The 19,224-nt window shown below is 42.8% G+C and overlaps 1 protein-coding gene across 17 annotated transcripts in view; it reads right to left on the bottom strand.

Moving 5' to 3' along the window:
- Positions 1 to 19,224, bottom strand: part of LOC125450983 (multiple C2 and transmembrane domain-containing protein 1-like) — a 562,377-nt gene that overhangs the window by 401,503 nt on the left and 141,650 nt on the right. Inside the window, exons 1-2 of one of the 17 annotated variants that reach the window (XM_048527533.2) lie at positions 4,886 to 4,971; positions 434 to 566 (exon numbers count right to left, since the gene is read on the bottom strand). The exons of 7 other annotated variants lie outside the window; for them this stretch is intronic. In XM_048527533.2, coding sequence (XP_048383490.1) covers positions 434 to 517 — 84 coding nt within the window. In that variant the 5' untranslated portion in view covers positions 518 to 566; positions 4,886 to 4,971. 9 more of the 17 variants (XM_048527530.2, XM_048527532.2, XM_048527536.2 and 6 more) reach the window with 9 other exon arrangements.

Below are 19,224 nucleotides of genomic sequence, written 5' to 3'. Positions count from 1 at the left end.
TCTTTTACCTTCAATATTTCCTCTCTCTACACCAGCACACAGTAGCAGCAATGTATACCATCTAAAAGATAGAATGTAGCAACTCACCAAGGCTCCTTTGAAAACACCTTTCAAAACCATAACTTCTCCTACAGGCAAGGATAAGGGCAGTAGGCCCTTAGAAAACTACTGCCTTTAAGTTCCTCTCCAGACCACACACTATACTGAATGGAACAATGGCGCTGTTGCTTCAGAGTTGCTGATCAAAGTCCTCTGACTCCCTCCTAACAGTACCTTGGGTGTAGTTACACCGCACGGGCTGCTGAGATTCAAGGGCACTTACGAATGAGAAACAACTCTGACTTTATTGTTGATTCTCTCATCCTAAGAATAAACATTAAAAAAATGTCAAGCAAAAATTGCTGACCTAAAAATTTGACTTTAAGAAACGCACCTCAGAACCATCATTGTGTGCAATTTGTTGTTCAGGTTCCAAATGGTCCTCTTTTTCTAAGATGTTTTGCAGCTTCAAAGACATCTTCTTCACAATCACTTATTAAAACTGGGGAGACTGAGGTGTTCACACGCTGCACAGGAAGATGACACAGGAAGGGTGATCAGCGCTTAACAGAATACTTAGAACACACAAGACTTCTTTTCTTCAGTATACAATGTTGTTATACTTCAAACTCCACTTACTAAAAGCTATATGCAGTGCTTGGTTTATGTGTTCTGTTCTCATTTTATCTCTTGATAAATTAAGAGCAGCACAGTGACTCAGTGGTTAGCACTGCCTCACGAGACCAGGGGCCCGGCTTTGTTTCCACCCTCGGGGAACCGTCTGCAAGTTCTTCTCGCATCTGTGTGGGTTTCCTTTGGGTGCTTTGGTTTCCTTCCACAGTCCAAAGATGTGCAGATAATTTGGCCGTTGTCCCCAGGGTTTTGTAGATTAGGTGAATTAGCCATGAGAAGTGCAGAGTTATGGGAATACGGTTGGTGGGGGAGGTGCTGAGTCTGGGTGTGTTGTTTTTCGGAGGGTCAGTATGGACTCGATAAGCTAAGTAGTCTGCTTCCACACTGTTGGGATTCTGTGAAACTGAATCACTTAGTTCAAAGAAAGTTAACCCTGAGAATGCTTTAATATGCAGATTAACTATTAAGCACTGACGTAAGCTCTAGTTAAAACATTTAAAATCACTAATATGCAAGCTCACGGGCATACACTTTAATCTTTAAATATTCTGTGGATGAATTTGGATCTTTTCAGCATCTATGTATCACGTGCAAACGTGAGTCTCAGAAAACTTCTATAACTGCCAAGTGTCTGAACACTAATTTTAACAAGGAATTTTGGGATTAATTACTTTTATCCAAGATACTCTCAAACTCATCACTGCCCTCCATGTTAATTTGAAGATTAACCTTGAAGTATTTCTGGAATCCTGCATTAATTAGGTGCAGGACTGGGATAGTAATTAAAAACTGAAAGAAATGCAGATGCTGTGAATCAGAAACAAAAATAGAAATTACTGGAAAAGCTTAGCAGGTCTGGGAGCACCTGTGGAGAGAAATCAGAGTTAATATTTCAGATCGGGTTCTGAGGAAGGGTCACTCAACCCAGAACATTAAATCTGACTTCTCTCCACAGATACTGCCAGACCTGCTGAGCTTTTCCAGCAATTTCCATTTTTGTTTATGGAATAATAATTGTTTGGCATGTAAGCACTTTCTTTGCTAAATTATTAAATTATCTCATAACTAAGCTGTGTCTCATATTACTGACCTTGATTGGTGACTTCTGTAGGCTCCTTCCCAAGCAGCACCTTAGATATTAGTCGAGAGTGTGATGGTGGAGCAAGGAGGCTGACCTCTACTATTTCCATACCAATAATGTCGCTTTGTCCCAGGCTGACCAAGTGGGAAATGGTATAGCCTAGAGCCTGCACAGAGCCTGTACGAGTATCATTAAGAGATTTTCCTAGGATTGGCGAATCCAAAACTAGAGCGCATAGGTTTAAGATGAGAGGGGAAAAATTTAAAAAGGACGGAGGGGTAAATTTTTCGTGCAGATGGCAGTATGTGCATGAAATGAGCTGGCAGATGAAGTGGTGTAGGCGGGTAGAATAACAATATTTGAAAGGCATCCAGATATATACATGAACAGGAAGGGTTCAGAGAGTTATGGACCAAATGCTGGCAAAAGGGATTAAGTCAGATTGGAATGTCTGGTAGGCACAGATGCATTGTCAGCAGGGACCAGTTTGGGCCAAAGGGCCTGTTTCCATGCTGTATTACTCCATGACTCTATGACAAGTTGGACCGAAGAGTCTGTTTCCATGTTGTATGACTCTGACTCCATGATTTGGATGAAGAGAATGATGAACTTGCTGATGATAGGGAACTGATGGAATGTGAGGAAAGTACAATGTGTCCACAAAGTGATAGAGATCATTTAATGTGCAATATTGTCGGATTATCAAATTTTTCAGACAGAACTGAAAACAGCATATTGCTTAAATGGTAGAAAGGTAGTTAGGTGTCCTCATTCATGAATCATAACAAGTTAACAACAAGGTACAGCAAGTAATTTAGAAGACAAAAATGGGTTGGAGTATAAAAGTAGGGAAGTCTTGCTAAACTGTACAAGAGACTGGTGAGACTGAACCAAACCCATTATTTAAGGAGGAATATACTTTCATTGGAAGTGGTGATGGTTATTCACACAGTGCAGAACTCTCTAAGACATCATTGAAGAGTTTAGGGAACGTGAATTACTGACCTTGCACATTCTAAGGATGAAATTCAGAGGCACAGCATTCTCTGGACAGGTCACCACTTCTCCCAATGTAGAATTGTGGGAAATTCTGACAGAATTGGAATATAGGGTGGGGGAGTGAGGAAAAAGCAGACAGTAGCAGATGAATGACAATGTTAATCACAACTCTGTTAGAATGGAAAATGAGCACAGGAGAGAGTTCAGTCCAGGGTAATGGGGGAAGACGTCCAATCACCCTTTAGCCTTTATCTTCATGCACCACAGTGCCTTCCATCTGTTAATGAGAATGAGATCAGCTTCTTCCATTGGCATGCTAACCTTAACAATTGACTGCCTTACAAATCTTGTTATTCTGTTTAATGCCAGATTAGCCTGTACAATGTTCTGATGTTTATCCGGTTGTAGTATTGGGAAGTTGTATAATGCTTAATATTTGTACTAACGGAAGAATAACAGGAAAATGGGAAGTGGTTGTATAAATAGTATATGGACCCGAACGTGCAGGTGGGTCAGTGTTCAGTTTCATTCTAACTTTTTAGCTATGAAAGCTCACGTGATGAGTATTTTGAGGTGATTGTCAAGAAGATCAAAGCAGAGCAGTAGACATTGTCTACATGGACTTTAGCAAGGCCTTTAACAAGGTTGTGCACGGCAATTAGTTAGATCACATAGGATCCAGGGAGAAATAGCTAATTGGATACAAAATTAGCGTGAAGGTAGGGGACAGAAGGTGATGGTAAACGGCTCCTGGTCAGAGTGGAGGCCTGGGACCAGCAGTGTGTTGCAAGATTCATCATTTATATATGAGTAATTTGGATGAGAATATAGGAAGCCTAGTTAGTAAGTTTGTTGTTGACATCAAAATTAGTAGTATAGTGGGCTGTGAAGAAAGTTATTTAAGAGTCCAATATGATTTTGATCAACCGGGTCAGTGGGTGGAGGAATGGCAGATGGTGTTTAATTCAGATAAATGCAAGGTGTTGCATTTTGCTAAAACAAACCAGGACTGGAGTTACACAGCTAATGGCAGGGCGCTGGTGAATGTTGTTGCACAGTGAGACTTATCAGGTACATTGTTCCTTGAAAGTGGCATCCAAATAGAGTGGTGGAAAAGGCATTCGGCTTGCTTGTCACTATTGGTCAGAGCATTGAGATCAGGAGTTGGGATGTCATGTTACAATTGTATAAGACATTGGTAAGGCCATATTTGGAGTACTGCATACAATTCTGGTCACACTGCTAAAGGGAGAATGCTATTAAACTGGAAAGTGTGCAAAAAAAAATTTATAAGCTTTTGCTGAGGTTGCAACGTTTGAGTTATTATAAGAGACAGGGTAAGCTGGGGCTTCTTTCTCTACAGCATAAGGGGTGACTCACAATTTATAAAATCATGAAGGGCATACATAAAGTCTTTTCCAGGGTAAGGGAGTCCAAAATTAGAGGACACAGGTTTAAGGTGAGAGGGAAAAGATATAAAATGGACCTGAGGGGCATCTTATTCACACAGGGGGTGGTGTATATCTGGAACAAACTGCCAGAAAAAGCAGAAGAGATAGATACAATTGCAACATTTAAAAGACATTTTGACAGGTACATGGACAGGGGAAGCTTAGAGGGATATGGGCCAAATGCAGGCAAATGGGAGTAGTTCAGTTTCAGAAACCTGGTTGGCATGGACAGGTTAGTCCAAATAGCCTGTTTCCATTATGTGTGACTCTCTGACTCTATGTTACCAGATCTAGGCAAGATTTAGGTTTGGAGATGATATACAATTATATGATACTTTCCCACACAGGTGCCAAGGTAATGGCCATCTCCAAGAAGGGAGTCTGATGACTGTCTCCTAGCATTAAATGGGACTGCCATTACTAAATTCCCATGAAACAACATCCTGAGGGTTACCATTAATTAAAATCATAAATGTATCAGCCATAAAAATACTGTTCTACAAGAACAAGTCAGTCCCTGGAAATTTAGCAGAGAATAAGATGCCTCTTGACTTTTCAAAGACTTTGAACCATTTGCAAGGCATAAGTCAGGAAAGTGACAGAATAATCTCCACTTGCCTTGATGAATGCAGTTCCAATGAAACTCAAGAAGCTTGGCACTATCAAGGATAAAGTGACTCACTTGACTGGCAGCTCATCCACAATTTTCAACAACCGCTATCTTCGCAAATGCACAGAAGCAGCAGTGTGTATTTCTATAAGGCACAGTACATCAATGTTCCTTTTACAGAACCACAGCAATTGGTCGGATTATTAAATTTCTTGCAGGATTGCTGCCATTTCCTGATTGCAATAGAACTGTATTTCCTTCTGGCACAATGGCTCAGTGGTTAGCACTGCTGCCTCACAGCACCAGGGACCTGGGTTTGATTCCACCTTTGGGCAACTGTACGTGTAGAGTTTGCACAATCTTCCCGTGTCAAGATGGGTTTCCTGCAGATGCTCCGGATTCCTCCCACAGTTCAAAGATGTCCAAGTTAAGTGGACGGTCCATGCTAAATTGCCTATAGTGTCCAGGGAAGTGCTGGCTAGGTTGGACGGGAAATGCAAGGTTACAGGGATAGGGTAGCAGGGTGGATGTGGGTGGGATGCTCTTCACAAGGGCAGTGTGAACTTGCTGGGCCATATGGCCTGCTTCCACAACTATTGTTTATGATTCCTTCTCTATACTGCTCCCAAAATGTGTGAAAAGGGCTTCCCTCTTGCTAGAAACTTGTGTTAGTACTTCCTATCACCTTTCCATACTTGGGTTCTCTGATGTTGAGCCATGAAAATTAGTTAAACATTGTGGGCGGATCGTAAGAACCATGTCAGGTATCTCATTTTCCAAAGTTGCCAACGGTAGTGCAAATTATACTAGCAGTTCACTTTCAATAATGAGGCTTGACCACCAAAATAGTCTGTGATTTAGACCATCATTTGGCATTATGGGCAGCCTACCCGATGCCCAGGGGTCAGTTTAGCTCAGTTAGCTGGACAATTGGTTTGCGAAGCAGTGTGATGCCAACTGTGTGGATTTAATTCCCATCACTGGCTGAGGTTACCATGAAGGACTCTCCTTCTCAACCTCTCCTCTTGCCTGAGGCATGGTGGCCCCATCTAGTTAAATCACCACCAGTTATGTCTCTCATGAGAGAGCAGCTCAATGGTCTGATAGGACTATAATGACTCAACAACAACAACCCAATGACTATTATATGCACATGCGGTATACTTAATGAAAATATTAACAACACAAGAACCTACCAAGGCCAGAGATAAAAAAAACTCCTGCAAGTTTTAGCAACAGACCCTCATTATACTTTTATAAATTCCATTTTCCACACAATAGCCAGCCATGTTGAAAGGCTGGTCAGCTGCTGGGCAGACAGTAAAAACATTAGATGGCAGCTGCAACTGGTGATCCTTGGAGTGGTCCATAAGAATCAGGGCTGTGGGAGAGGTGGCAGAATGTGTATCTGAGATGGTGGCAGAGACTAGAGATGCCGTAATTGAAAGAAAAGAGACTGAAAGTTCCATGAGGTGCCCAAGGATTACACCAGCACCTTCTGGCCCACATGCAGTGCTATAACAAGAACTTTGCACCTCAAATTGACAGCTCCCAACTCCATTTTGCTGCTTTCCTGAACTGTGGGAAAGGTGACTGGCAATGGTTACATTGGAATCCAGATTGTTGTGGGAGGCTGATGTAAATGTGTTAATGAAGTGTTTCACCTCTCTGATGAAGGGTCTAGGCCCGAAACTTCAGCTTTTGTGCTCCTGAGATGCTGCTTGGCCTGCTGTGTTCATCCAGCTTCAACTTTGTTATCTTGGATTCTTCCGCATCTGCAATTCCCATTATCACAACTACATAGCATTCTGCTTTAGGAAAAAGCAGTGGCATCTCTGATGGTTGATTAATATTCCAGTAACGTGTTCTATGTAAGATGAGAATGACAGCCCTTGATAACAAGGCCACGTTTAACTGAATGTAGCATCAAGGACCCTTACATGGGGCCAATATGAATCAGGGCAAATCTCTCCACTGGTTGGAGTCATACCTGACACATATGAAGATGGTTTTGGTGATTTAAGGTCAGTCATCTTTGCCCCCAGGACATCTCTATAAGATTTCCTCAGGGTAGTGTTCTCGATCCAACCATCTTCAGCTGCTTTATCAATGACCAAAGAAATGAGTGAGATAGTTGATGCATTGGTTTTCATTTTCCTAAACTCTCTTGAATCATGGATGTTGCCATTAGATTGGAACACAGCAAACGTAGCTTCTTTATTTAAAAGCGGAGGGAAGCAGAAACAGAATTTCCAGCAGGAAATTACAGGCCAATTAGCTTAACATCTGTTTTAGGGGAAATTTGGAAGCTATTATTGAAGAAGTTATAGCAAAGCATGGAGATAAGTTCAAGATAATGAGGGAGAGTCAAAATAGATTAATGACAGAGAAATCATGCTCAAACAATCTATTGAAATTCTTTGAGGTGTATTGTGCAATGAAGAAAGGGGAACTGTGGAGGTACAGTGCTTAGATTTCCAGAATGCATGTGATAAGGTTCCAAAACAAAAGTTACTGTGGAAAATAAATGCTCATGGCATAAGGAGTTGCATATTGGCATGAATAGAAGACTGGCTGCTCGATACCAAGAAGCAGAGAACAGACCATTAAAACACATGAAATAGAAACAAGAGTAGGAGTAGCTTGATCCACCATCCAATAGGATCATGGCTAATCTGACAGTCCTCAAATCCACTTTCCTGCCTTTGCCCCATAACCCTTGATTCCCCACTGTCCAATTATCTATCTATTTCAGTCTTAAATATACCGAAGGACTCGGGCCCCACAGCTCTCTTTGGCAGGGAGAAGACAGAAGAAGATCCCTCTGAGAGAAAAAGATCCCCCCCATCTCAGTCTTAAATTGGCACTCATTATATTCTGAGACAATACCCTCTGGTCCAAAACTGTTCCATGAGAGGAAACATCTTCTCAGCATTTACCCTGTCAAGCACCTTTATGTTTAATTGAGACTTCATTCTTCTGAACTCCAGTGGGTAGGAGTCCCAAATTGTTTTGCCATTGTTTATAAGATAGTACTTCCATACCAGGGATCACTCTTGCAAACCTTCTTTGAGCTGTCTCCAATGAAACAATATTTTTCATTAAACAAGGGGACCAAAGCAACTCTCAGTATTTTAGATGCATTCAAACCAACACCGGTACAGTTGCAGTAAGGCTTCCCTACTCACTTACTCTAAACCCCTTGAAATAAGGGCCAACATTCCAATAGCCTTCCTAAACACCTGTAGCACCTGTGTGCAAGCTTTTGTGTTTTGTGCACAACTACCCCTATTCCCTTTGTGTTGCAGCTTTCTGCAATTTTACTCCACAGGGATTGGAATTGGGAACTCAACTGTTTACAACTTATACATAAATGCATTGGATGAAGGGACAGAAGGCATGGTTGTCAAATTAGCTGATAACACAAATGAAGATAAGGAAGTAAGTTGTGAAGATAACATAAGGAGGTTACAAAACAGTATCATAGAAATAGAGCATAATGTGCATTTTTAGAGGACGATTAAAAAATAAGCCTACTTTTTCACCTAAATGGTGAGAAATGGCAGTGCTCTCAGATGCAAAGAGATCTGTGTATCATTGTGGACAAATCACAAAAGGCTAGTAAGCATGTGCAGCAATTAGAAAACCTAGAAGAATGTAGTTATTTATTGCAAGAGGAATGAAATTCAAAAGTAGGGAGGTTATGCTCCAGTTTTACAACGCAATGTTGGAACTTTATCTGAAGTACTGTGCACTGTATTGGTCATCTTATTTAAGGGAGGATGCAAAAATGTTGTAGGTAGCTCAAGAAGGCTAACCAGATTCATTTGTTATTTATTAATTCACTCGGGGAAGAGGATGTCACTGGCCGGCTGGCACTTAATGCCCATGCTTAGCTGTCCTTGGGAAGATGGTGATGAGCTGCCTTCTTGAGCAGCTCAATCCATATGTTGTATGTAAACCCATAATGCCATTAGAGAGGTAGTTTTAAGGTTTTGATCTCATGAGAATGAAGGATCAGTGATATATTTCCAAGTCAGGATGGTGAATGACTGATAGCTGCAATGAAAGCGTGGTGTGAAAAGGAAAGATTTGACAGGCTAGACCTGAGAATAGGAAACAAAGAGATTACTTGATTGAAACATATAAGGCTCAGTTAGGGTGCTTGAGGGCTATGAGGTAGCCAGGAAAGACCTAAAGAGAGAGCTCAGAAGAGCCAGGAGGAGACATGAGAAGTTGTTGGCGGATAGGATCAGGGTAAACCCTAAGGAATTCTATAGGTATTTAAGGAATAAAAGAATGACGTAAGTAAGATTAGGGCCTATCAAGGATAGTAGTGGTAAGTTGTGTGTGGAGTCAGAGGAGATAGGGGAAGCACTAAATGAATATTTTTTGACAGTATTCACTGCAGAAAACGACAATGTTGTCGAGGAGAATACTGAGATACAGGCTAATAGACTAGGTGGGATTGAGGTTCACAAGGAAGAGGTATTAGAAATCCTACAGTGGGTGAAGATAGATAAGTCCCCTGGGCCGAATGGGATTTATCCTAGGATCCTCTGCGAAGCCAGGGAGGAGATTGCCGAGGTTTTGGCATTGATCTTTAACTCGTCATTGTCTACAGGAATAGTGCCAGGCGTCTGGACGATAGCAAATGTGGTTCCCCTGTTCAAGAAGGGGAGTAGAGACAACCCTGGTAATTATAGACCAGTGAGCATAACTTCATTTGTTGGTAAAGTGTTGGAAAAGGTTATAAGGGATAGGTTTTATAATCATCTAGAAAAGAATAAATTGATTAGGGATAGTCAACACGGTTTTGTGAAGGGAAGGTCGTGCCTCACAAACCTTATTGAGTTCTTTGAGAAGGTGACCAAACAGGTAGATGAGAGTAAACCGGTTGATGTGGTGTATATGGATTTCAGCAAGGCGATCGATAAGGTTCCCCACAGTAGGCTATTGTACAAAATGTGGAGGAATGGAATTGTGGGAGATATAGCAGTTTGGATTGGAAATTGGCTTGCTGAAAGAAGACAGAGGGTGGTAGTTGATGGGAAATGTTCATCCTGGAGACCAGTTACTAGTGGTGTACCGCAAGGGTCGATGTTGGGTCCACTGCTGTTTGTCATTTTTATAAATGACCTGGATGAGGGCATAGAAGGATGGGTTAGTAAATTTGCAGACAACACTAAGGTCGGTGGAGTTGTGGATAGTGACGAAGGATGCTGTCGGTTGCAGAGAGACATAGATAATCTGCAGAGCTGGGCTGAGAGGTGGCAAATGGTGTTTAATGCAGACAAGTGTGAGGTAATGCACTTTGGTAGGAGTAACCGGAAGGTAAAGTGCTGGGCTAATGGTAAGATTCTTGGTAGTGTAGATGAGCATAGAGATCTCGGTGTCCATGTACACAGATCCTTGAAAGTTGCCACCCAGGTTGACAGGGCTGTTAAGAAGGCATACAGTGTTTTAGCTTTTATTAATAGAGGGATCGAGTTCTGGAACCAAGAGGTTATGGTGAAGCTTTACAAAACTCTGGTGCGGCCGCACTTGGAGTATTGTGTACAGTCCTGGTCACCGCATTATAAGAAGGATGTGGAAGCTTTGGAAAGGGTGCAGAGGTGATTTACTAGGATGTTGCCTGGTATGGGGGGAAGGTCTTACAAGAAAGGCCGAGGGACTTGAGGCTCTTTTCATTAGAGAGAAGAAGGTTGAGAGGTGACTTAATTGAAACATATAAATAATCAGAGGGTTAGATAGGGTGGATAGGGAGAGCCTTTTTCCTAGGATGGTGACAGCGAGCACGAGGAGGCATAGCTTTAAATTGAGAGGTGAAAGATATAGGACAGATGTCAGAGGTAGTTTCTTTACTCAGAGAGTAGTAAGGGAATGGAACGCTTTGCCTGCAATGGTAGTAGATTCGCCAACTTTAGGTACATTTAAGTCGTCATTGGACAAGCACATGGACGTACATGGAATAGTGTAGGTTAGATGGGCTTCAGATCGGTATGACAGGTCGGCACATCGAGGGCCGAAGGGCCTGTTCAGTGCTGTAATGTTCTATGTTCTATCATGAAGCACCTTCAAAGGGTAGATGTGGAGCAGTTGGGGTGCGTGGGCATACAGTTTAAATCAAGCGTTATTAATTTAAAACTCAGATTAAAACACAGTTTTTGTAGCTTTCTTCCTGAAAAAATTGTTGAAGCAGATTCCTTGAATATTTTTAAGGCAGAGGCAGATGGATTCTTGTTAAGTAAGGGAGTGAAATGATTGGCAGCAATGCAGATTTAAGGTTATAATCAGATCAGACGTGATCTTGTTAAACGGTACAGTAGCAATCACATCCTGTTTTCCATTGCCTGTCCACAATGAGGCACAAGTCGGGGGTTTGATGGAATACTCTCCACTGGTTCAGATGAAGTATGGAGTTCCAATAACACTCAAATAGTTTGACACCATCCAGGGCTAAGTAGCCTGCATGACCAGCACTTCATCTACCACCTTCAACATTCACTCCCTTTGCCACTGATGCACTATGGTAGAAGGGTACAATCTACAAAATGCACTTCAATAACTCACCAAGGTTCCTCTGACTGCACCCTACCTCTGCGCTTAGAAGAACAGGGCATTGATGTACTGGATTATCACATGATCCCCTCCAAGCTACACAGCATGCTGACATAGAATTATATCACCATTTCTTTGCTGTTCCTTTACACCTGCTTGGAGAAAAACCTGGACGACTCTTCCTAACAGCACTGTTTCTGTACCTACTCCTCAAGGATTGCAGCAATTTGAGAAATCAGTTTACACTAGAGGGCAATTAGGGATGGACAATAGATGTTGGCCTACCCAGTGACCGATTGATTTGATTTATTGTCACGTGTATCTAACTACAGTGAATACCTTTGTGAGTAGTACAGGCAGATCATAGTAATCAAGGACATACAGATAAAAACTTGGACAGAGTGAGGCACACAGGTTACACTGCACAGGATGTTCGTGAAGCAAGATTATCATTAATGAGATCAACATTATTTGAAGTTAAAGAGTCTATTCATCAGTCTAATAGCAGCAAGGAAGAAGCTGTTCTTGAACCTTCTGGTGCATGTGTTCAAGCTTCTGTATCTTCTGCCTGATGGAAGAGTTTGAAGGAGAACATTACCGGGTTGGGATGGGTCTTTGACGATATTGGCAGTCTTTCTATGGCGCAGAGAGGTGTAAATTGAGTCCATTGATGTGAGCTTGGATTCCATGATGGTCTGGGTTGTGCACACAACCTTCTGTAGTTTCTTACAGTCCTGGGCAGTGCAGCTGTCTTACCAAGTGTTATGCACCTGGACAGTGTGCTTTCTATGGTGTGTCTGTAAAAGTTGATGAGGGACCTTATGGACATGCCAAATTTCTGGAGCCACCTGAGGAAGAACAGGCATCTTCTTGACCATTGCATCTACATTGGAAGTCCAGGACAGGTTGTCAGTTATCATCACTCCTAGGAACTTGACACTCTCAACCCTCTCAACCTCCACTCTGTTAATGTAGATGGGTGCGGGTTTTCCTTCTTTCTTTCTGAAGTCAATTATCAGTTTCTTTAGATTTGCCAACATTGAGAGACAGGTTGTTATCATTGCACCACATCACCAAGCCCTCCATCTCTGTTTTGTATTCTGGCTCAGTGTTGTTTGATATCCATCCTACCAAGATTGAGTCATCAGCAAACTGGTAGATGGTGTTCGTTTGGAATTTGGCCACACAGTCGTGGGTGTACAGTAGGGGGCTGATGATACATCCTTGGGGGGCTCTAGTGTTGAGTGTTATCGTGGAAGAGGTGTGGGTAACTATCCTCACTGATTGCAGCCTGTGGGTCAGAAAGCTGAGGATCCAATTGCAGAGGGCGGAGCTGAGACCAAGGCCACGCAGTTTTGAGATCAGTCTGGAGGGGATAATGGTGTTCAACACGGAACTGTAGTCAATGAGCAGGAGTCTAACATAGGTATCCTTGTTGGCCAGATATTCCAGTGATGAGCACAGGACGAGGGATATGGTATCCGCTGAGTACCTGTTTTATCAGTAGACAATTTACAGGGGATCGAGGCAAGTTGATGTGAGCCATGACCAACCTCTTGGGGCCCTTCATGAGCATGGAGGTCAGGTCACTGGGCAGTAGTCATTAAGTCTTAGGCACTGGAATGATGGTGATCTTCTTGAAACAGCTGGGGGCTTTGGCTTGTAAGAGGGAGACTTTGAAGATGTTAGTGAATGCTTCCATCAGCTGGTCAACACAGGATCTAATTGCATCGCCTGGGAATCTGTCCGGGCCCATCACTTTCCTTGGGTTGACTCCCAGGAAGACTGATTTGATGCATACAGCAGCAACAGAGGGAACAGGTTTACTCAGGACTTTCAGGGTAGGTGACATCACGCCGCTGGCATTCTGCTCGAACCAAGCATACAAAGGACTGATCGTATCTGGGAAGGATGTGTCTTTGTCCACTATCTTGCTGTGTTTCATTTTGTATCTTGTTATGTTGTTTAGGCCTTGCCATAGGTGGCAACTATGGTTGGTTTGGGCCTCTAACTTGGTCCGGTACTGACTCTTGGCATCTTTAATGGCTTTGTGGAGGTCACATCTGGATTTTCCATGTAGGTCTGGATCATCCGACTTAAATATTGCACATCTGGTCTTCAGTAGCGAGTGGATTTCATGTTTATGCTAGGTTTCCAGTTGGGAACAACTGAATTGGCTTCTTTGGCCCGCAGTCCTCCACGCATTTGCTAATGAAGACCATGACAGTGGCGGGGTACTCATCTAGATTTTCCTCTGAATACTTGAATTCGGTCCAGTCCACCAAGCCCAAGTAGTCCCACACACACTGTTCCGCTGCCTCAGACCAGTGTTGTATTTATTTCCATGACAGATCCTCCTGTTTCAGCTTCTGCCTGTAAGCTGGGAGGAGGAACGCAGAGCTGTGATCTTATTTTCTGAACTGTGGACGAGAGATGGAGTGGGAGGTGTCTTTGATTGTTGTGCAGCAGCAGTCCAGGATGTTTGGTCCTCTGGTGGGGCAGAAGATGTGTTGACAGTATTTTGGCAACACCCTCTTGAGGTTGGCTTGGCTGATGTTGCCAACCATGATAAATAAGGCTTTGGGAATTTTATTGCCAGATGCTCATGTTCCATGACAAATTTTAAAAGTCCAATACAATGGCTCTTACTATTTGGCAGAAGGGTTTTACAGGCTCCAACAACATCAATGATGGCTAGAGTCCATTCCATGAATATTCCATTAGATGTTTGTAGTGATTAAAATGAGGTCAGCCAGTTGGACCTCATAGAATATAAGTTCCTTGATTGGGGCTGTTAACCTGGTCCAATCAGGGAATTCTGGCTGACACTGAAGAATAATGAGGTCAAGGATTCTTTTCACTTAAGTCAGATCTGAGGTCGCCAGGTCAGTGATATATACAAGGCACATTAAAATGAAAGCTGACTTGGAGATATGGTACCAACCTTTGTGGAGTTATTTCAGTGTCCACCCAGAATCAAATCTGGAACTCTGGCTTCTACTGGTTGGGACTAACTGAAGCAGGGTACAATATCTGACTCACATCTAGAAATGTGATCTCTATCTAAAACTACAGGCCAAGAACAGGAAATAGAGCTTAAGGAAGGGTTTCTTCACACGTAGTTCATTAATATTTGAGTCCTAGTAATTTGTTAAGGGAATTCAATACCTATCCTGACTGTAAATAAATGCTTAAAGAAATTATATCCCACACAGAAAGGGGAAGTTGATTAGAAGCTCACTGCGGTTTTTCTAACGCCGTCAATAACATGTTTCTTGGCAGCTTGACAAATGAATAACGCTGTCAGTTAAACTGCTATCTCTTCTTCAGACATTAACATGCCAAAAACAATAAACTAAAAAACATCTATGTTCTGATGACATAGTTCACTGTTTTTGTTGCTGCTGGTCAGCACAAGGCCATCTAATGTGCCTTGGGATGAAAATGGGAATTGATCATTGAGGGAGGAGCAACTCTGTATACTTTAACACAGAGAAAAATTATATCATAACAACTGCTGTATCATTTTCAGGTTTTGTGCTGCGATTGCACTAGACCATCAAGACATCACATATAATGGAAATCCAAGCTTTCTATCTGTTCAGCTGCAATAGATAGTCTGTTTGAAATGCCTAGTACTATTGATTCAGTAACTTTTGTCACTTCTGCCCTGAATTCCTGTTGTTTGTGCTTTTTTAATTTGATTCTCTTTAACTTTTGTGATAATTGGTGTCTCTGGCTCCACTTGTGTCGCTAGGATTAAAAGTAGGAATCTTCAATGTCATTATATTGGTGGAATAATAATCAACAAGTTCTTGTCCCAAGGTGCTTCAAATGAAACAAAATTCGACATTGAGCCAAACGCTGGGGCAGGCGACCATTAGCTTGGTCAGAGAGAGGTGTTTTAATGCCATCTTAAAGAAACACAGAGGAAAAGAAATTGAGGGAGGCATTCCAGAATTTAAGGCCCTGGTTGCTGAAGGCACAGCCGCAAGTTTTGGAGTAATAAAATTGGAAGATGATCGAAAGACCAGAATTAGATGAGTTCAGGTACTTTGGATGGTTCTAGGACCAAAGGAGTTACAATAGATTGAGATGGATAAAGGCAAGGAAGAATGAGATGTTTAAAATTGAGCAGTTGTTAGAGAGCAAACAAATTTATGTGATAGATAACAGGTGAGTGGGGCTTGGTGCGAATTAGATTTGGGCAACTCAGGTTTGGATGTCTACAAATTTACAGAGGGTAAGCTGTAGGCAGCAAACTAAGATTATAATAAAATAGTCAACTCTAGATGTAACAAAGGCACAAATGAGGTCTGTTTAATTGAGGCAGTCCTGGATATTTCAGAGATGTACTTTCTTATTTACCACTGCTGCTTGTTATACCTACATCCCACAGTGAATATATCCAGCTTTGGCAGAGGACTACTGTGTTCACAGGCTCCAATTGCCAAAAGCACGTTGAGGTAGTACTAAGGTGGTGTAGAAAACATTGCTTAAAAAAAAAACAAAGAACAGCAGATGCTGGAAATCAGAAACACAAACAGAAACTGTTGTAAAATCTCAGCAGGTCAGGCAGCAGCTGTGAAGAGAGAGTAGAGTTAATGTTTTTGGAGCAGTGACCCTTCTTCAGCAATCTGAAATTCAGAAGAAGGGTCACTCGCCCTAAAGTGTTATCTCTGGCTTCTCTCCACAGATGCTGCCAGACCTACTGAGATTTTCCAGCATTCTCTGTGTTTCTAGATAACATTTAAGGAGCCTGGGCGTGACTGGGAACCACTTGGCGGCAGGAGCTGATCATGCAGATTGTGTCCTGCAGTGACGGCGGATCAAGAGTGGGCCGGTGAGAGTGGGTCGGTTAGGCAGCCGAATGTGGGACACAGGTGGTGGCACAGCGAGGGCTGGAAAGCCTGCAGCGGGACACTGGCGGTGGCATGGCGAGGGCTGGAAAGCCTGCAGCGGGACACTGGCGGTGGCATGGCGAGGGCTGAAACGTTTACTGCAGCAGGACACTGGCAGTGACATGACGAGGGCTCGAAAGCCTGGAGCGGGACACTGTCGGTGGCATGGCGAGGGCTGGAAAGTTTACTGCAGCAGTGAAAAGCTGGGTTCAAGTTATTTTTTCTTGTCTTATTCTAAGTTAATCTGAATGGCACCATGTAAGCACGGCAAAGGTACTCACTTCCCACTGTATTTTTACATTGAATATACACAACAATAAACGATTCAATTCATTTCAATTCAATCATTGTGCTGGTGTTTCCTTGAAGGCACTCCAATCAAAGGATATCTTGCTTTTACGTATTACATGAAAACAAAACCTGCCATGGAAATCAGCAGCAAGTTAATCCCACCAATGCCGAAAGCCACGCTGCGGCTCTAAGAGGAGTTGCTCAGCCACAGGAAGGAGATGACTGAGGAGGATACTGACAATGACTTTTCCAAAGGTTGTCAGCAGGGAGTTACCCTGGAGTTACCACAGTCAGACTTGTTCCCTTTCCTGAAAATGCATTCAACTGCCTCATCTTGGAGCTCTTCTGGGATGTTCTCCTCCTTCCAGATGAGGCAGATAAGGGCATGTAGCTGCAGCAGGAGCACCGTGTTTCTGCACTTCAGCGGGCATACTGGCAACCTTGTTGTTCTTAAGCTGCGGACGGCCTTCTCTATATTGTGCAGGGCCAGGGGTGTTGCAGAGCTTGTAGCATGCTACATGGTGCATTCAAGGGCACTCGGATCAATGACACAGCCCTGGTTGAGAAGGCATATGAGAGGATGTGTCTCACCCTGAACATACATAAGATTAAGATCTTCCACCAACCTGACCCAGCATTGTGGAGCGAACCCCCAACCATCAATGTCCCCAGGGAGGCCTTAGACAACATTGACCACTTCCAGTAACTCAGGAGTATTTTGTTGGCCAAAGCTGCCATTAATGAAGAGATCCCGCACTGTCTCCAGTGTGCTAGCATACCCTTTGGCTGACTGAGGGAAAGTGTTTTCAAGGACAATATCATCAATCCGGCACCAAGATCATGGTTGACAGAGCTATGGCAGTTTCTGCTCTCCTTTATGGCTCTGAGATATGGACTGTCTACAGCAGATACCTCAAGGCGTTACAGCAGTATCACTAATGCTGCCTGCACAAGATCCTTCAAATCCACTGGGAAGAAAGACCATCATTCTCAACCAGGCCAATATCCCAAGCATCAAGGCACTGACCACCCTTGATTGGGCTGCAATAAGTGGTGCACATTGTCCGCATGACCAATTAAAGAATCCTCAAACAGGGGTTCTCTTCCCAACTCTGAAACAGCAGGCAAGCCCCAGATGGACAGAAGCAGCACTTCAGTGATACTCTGAAGGCCTCACTGGCACACTGTGGCACTCCCACATACGCCCAGAATCACTGGCCCAAAACTGCCCGAAGTAGAGGAGGAGCAATTGGAAAGGTGTTGGGCACTTCAAGACTTGCCATTGGGAACAGATGGAAGCCAGGCAACAACAGCGAAAGCAGAGCACTATCACACCAATGCCCCATCCACCCCTTCCCACCATGACCTTCTGCCCCAAGTGTAACAGAGCCTGCAGAAGCCACATCAGCCTATATAACCACCTATGTTCTCACCCTGAGAGTGGAAGACAGTTATCCACATCTGCAAGGGACCGTCAATGTTGATAATGACCCCTGTCAAGGTACCTTAAATTTAACTTTATGTATAGGTCAAATGAAAAGGTATGTCAAGGTGGCATGGGTGTATAACTGTGGACTCATGAGCAAATCATAGTGGTAGGTGCACTTGCTGAGTAACAATTATGAATAATAATTTATGAAATATTTCATACTACAGACTCCAACAGTTGCCTGACACAAAGCACAAAAAATGTTTCTCTTCGAAAAATGACCCTTCAAAAAAGTGTAACAATTCTAAACCTCATTACATTTTTAAACAATTGGGATTTAAAGTGCAATGTATGTAGCACATTGTTGGAAAAAAGCAATCTACCTTTCCAAAACATGCTGCAATAATTGAAGAGTGATTTGGTGACATTTAAGGTTCCCAACCTAAGTACATTGCCCTAGAATTTCCAGGGCAAGTAGGCATGATACTGTGAAACAATAAATTAAAACATAGTCTCATTCAACTCCATTCCCATTGTGAATCTGTCTCCTCTTTATTATCAGGACTCACTACAGACAGGGAAAGCTGTGCATGTTCATTAGAATTGCTGTATGGTGTCAAAGTTGCCAACTATTAAAGACTCAACAATCTAAGCTAGAATCCTAGCATGAAATATAGTCCATCCTGGCAAAGTGGCAGGAGATGGGAATTCATTAGCAAACTAATGCAATTTTTTAAAATTGTCTCAGGATAAGTGATCAGCCTATTTGGACAGAAGTCAGGAGATTTTTCTTTAATTTAAAACATTGGAAATCCTTGGAATTCTCTACCTCAGAAGGCTGTGGCTGTGTTATAGTTGAGCATATTTAAGACAGAGATTGATCAATTTTTGGACTCAAAAGAGATCAAATTTATGGTGAATGGTCAGGAAATTGAGCTGATTGCAAATCAGCCATGATCTTACTGCACTGTGCAGCAGCTTTGAACAGGCCAGTTGAGAAAGACACCATTTGGCCCATCAAGTCTGCACTGACCCTCCAAACAGCATCCCACCCAAACTCAGTGCCCCCACCAAATTACTATAAGCCCCACATTCACTTTGGCTAATTCACCTAACCTATGCATCCCTAGGCACTACAGGCGTGGCTAATTCACCCAAACTACACATCTTTGGATGGTGGGCGGAAACCAGAGCACCTGGTAGAAACTCATGCAGACATAGGAACAATG

This window comes from Stegostoma tigrinum, chromosome 3 (assembly GCF_030684315.1).
Source record: "Stegostoma tigrinum isolate sSteTig4 chromosome 3, sSteTig4.hap1, whole genome shotgun sequence".
Taxonomy (NCBI): Eukaryota; Metazoa; Chordata; class Chondrichthyes; order Orectolobiformes; family Stegostomatidae; genus Stegostoma; species Stegostoma tigrinum.
This window is presented reverse-complemented; position numbering and strand designations above follow the sequence as displayed.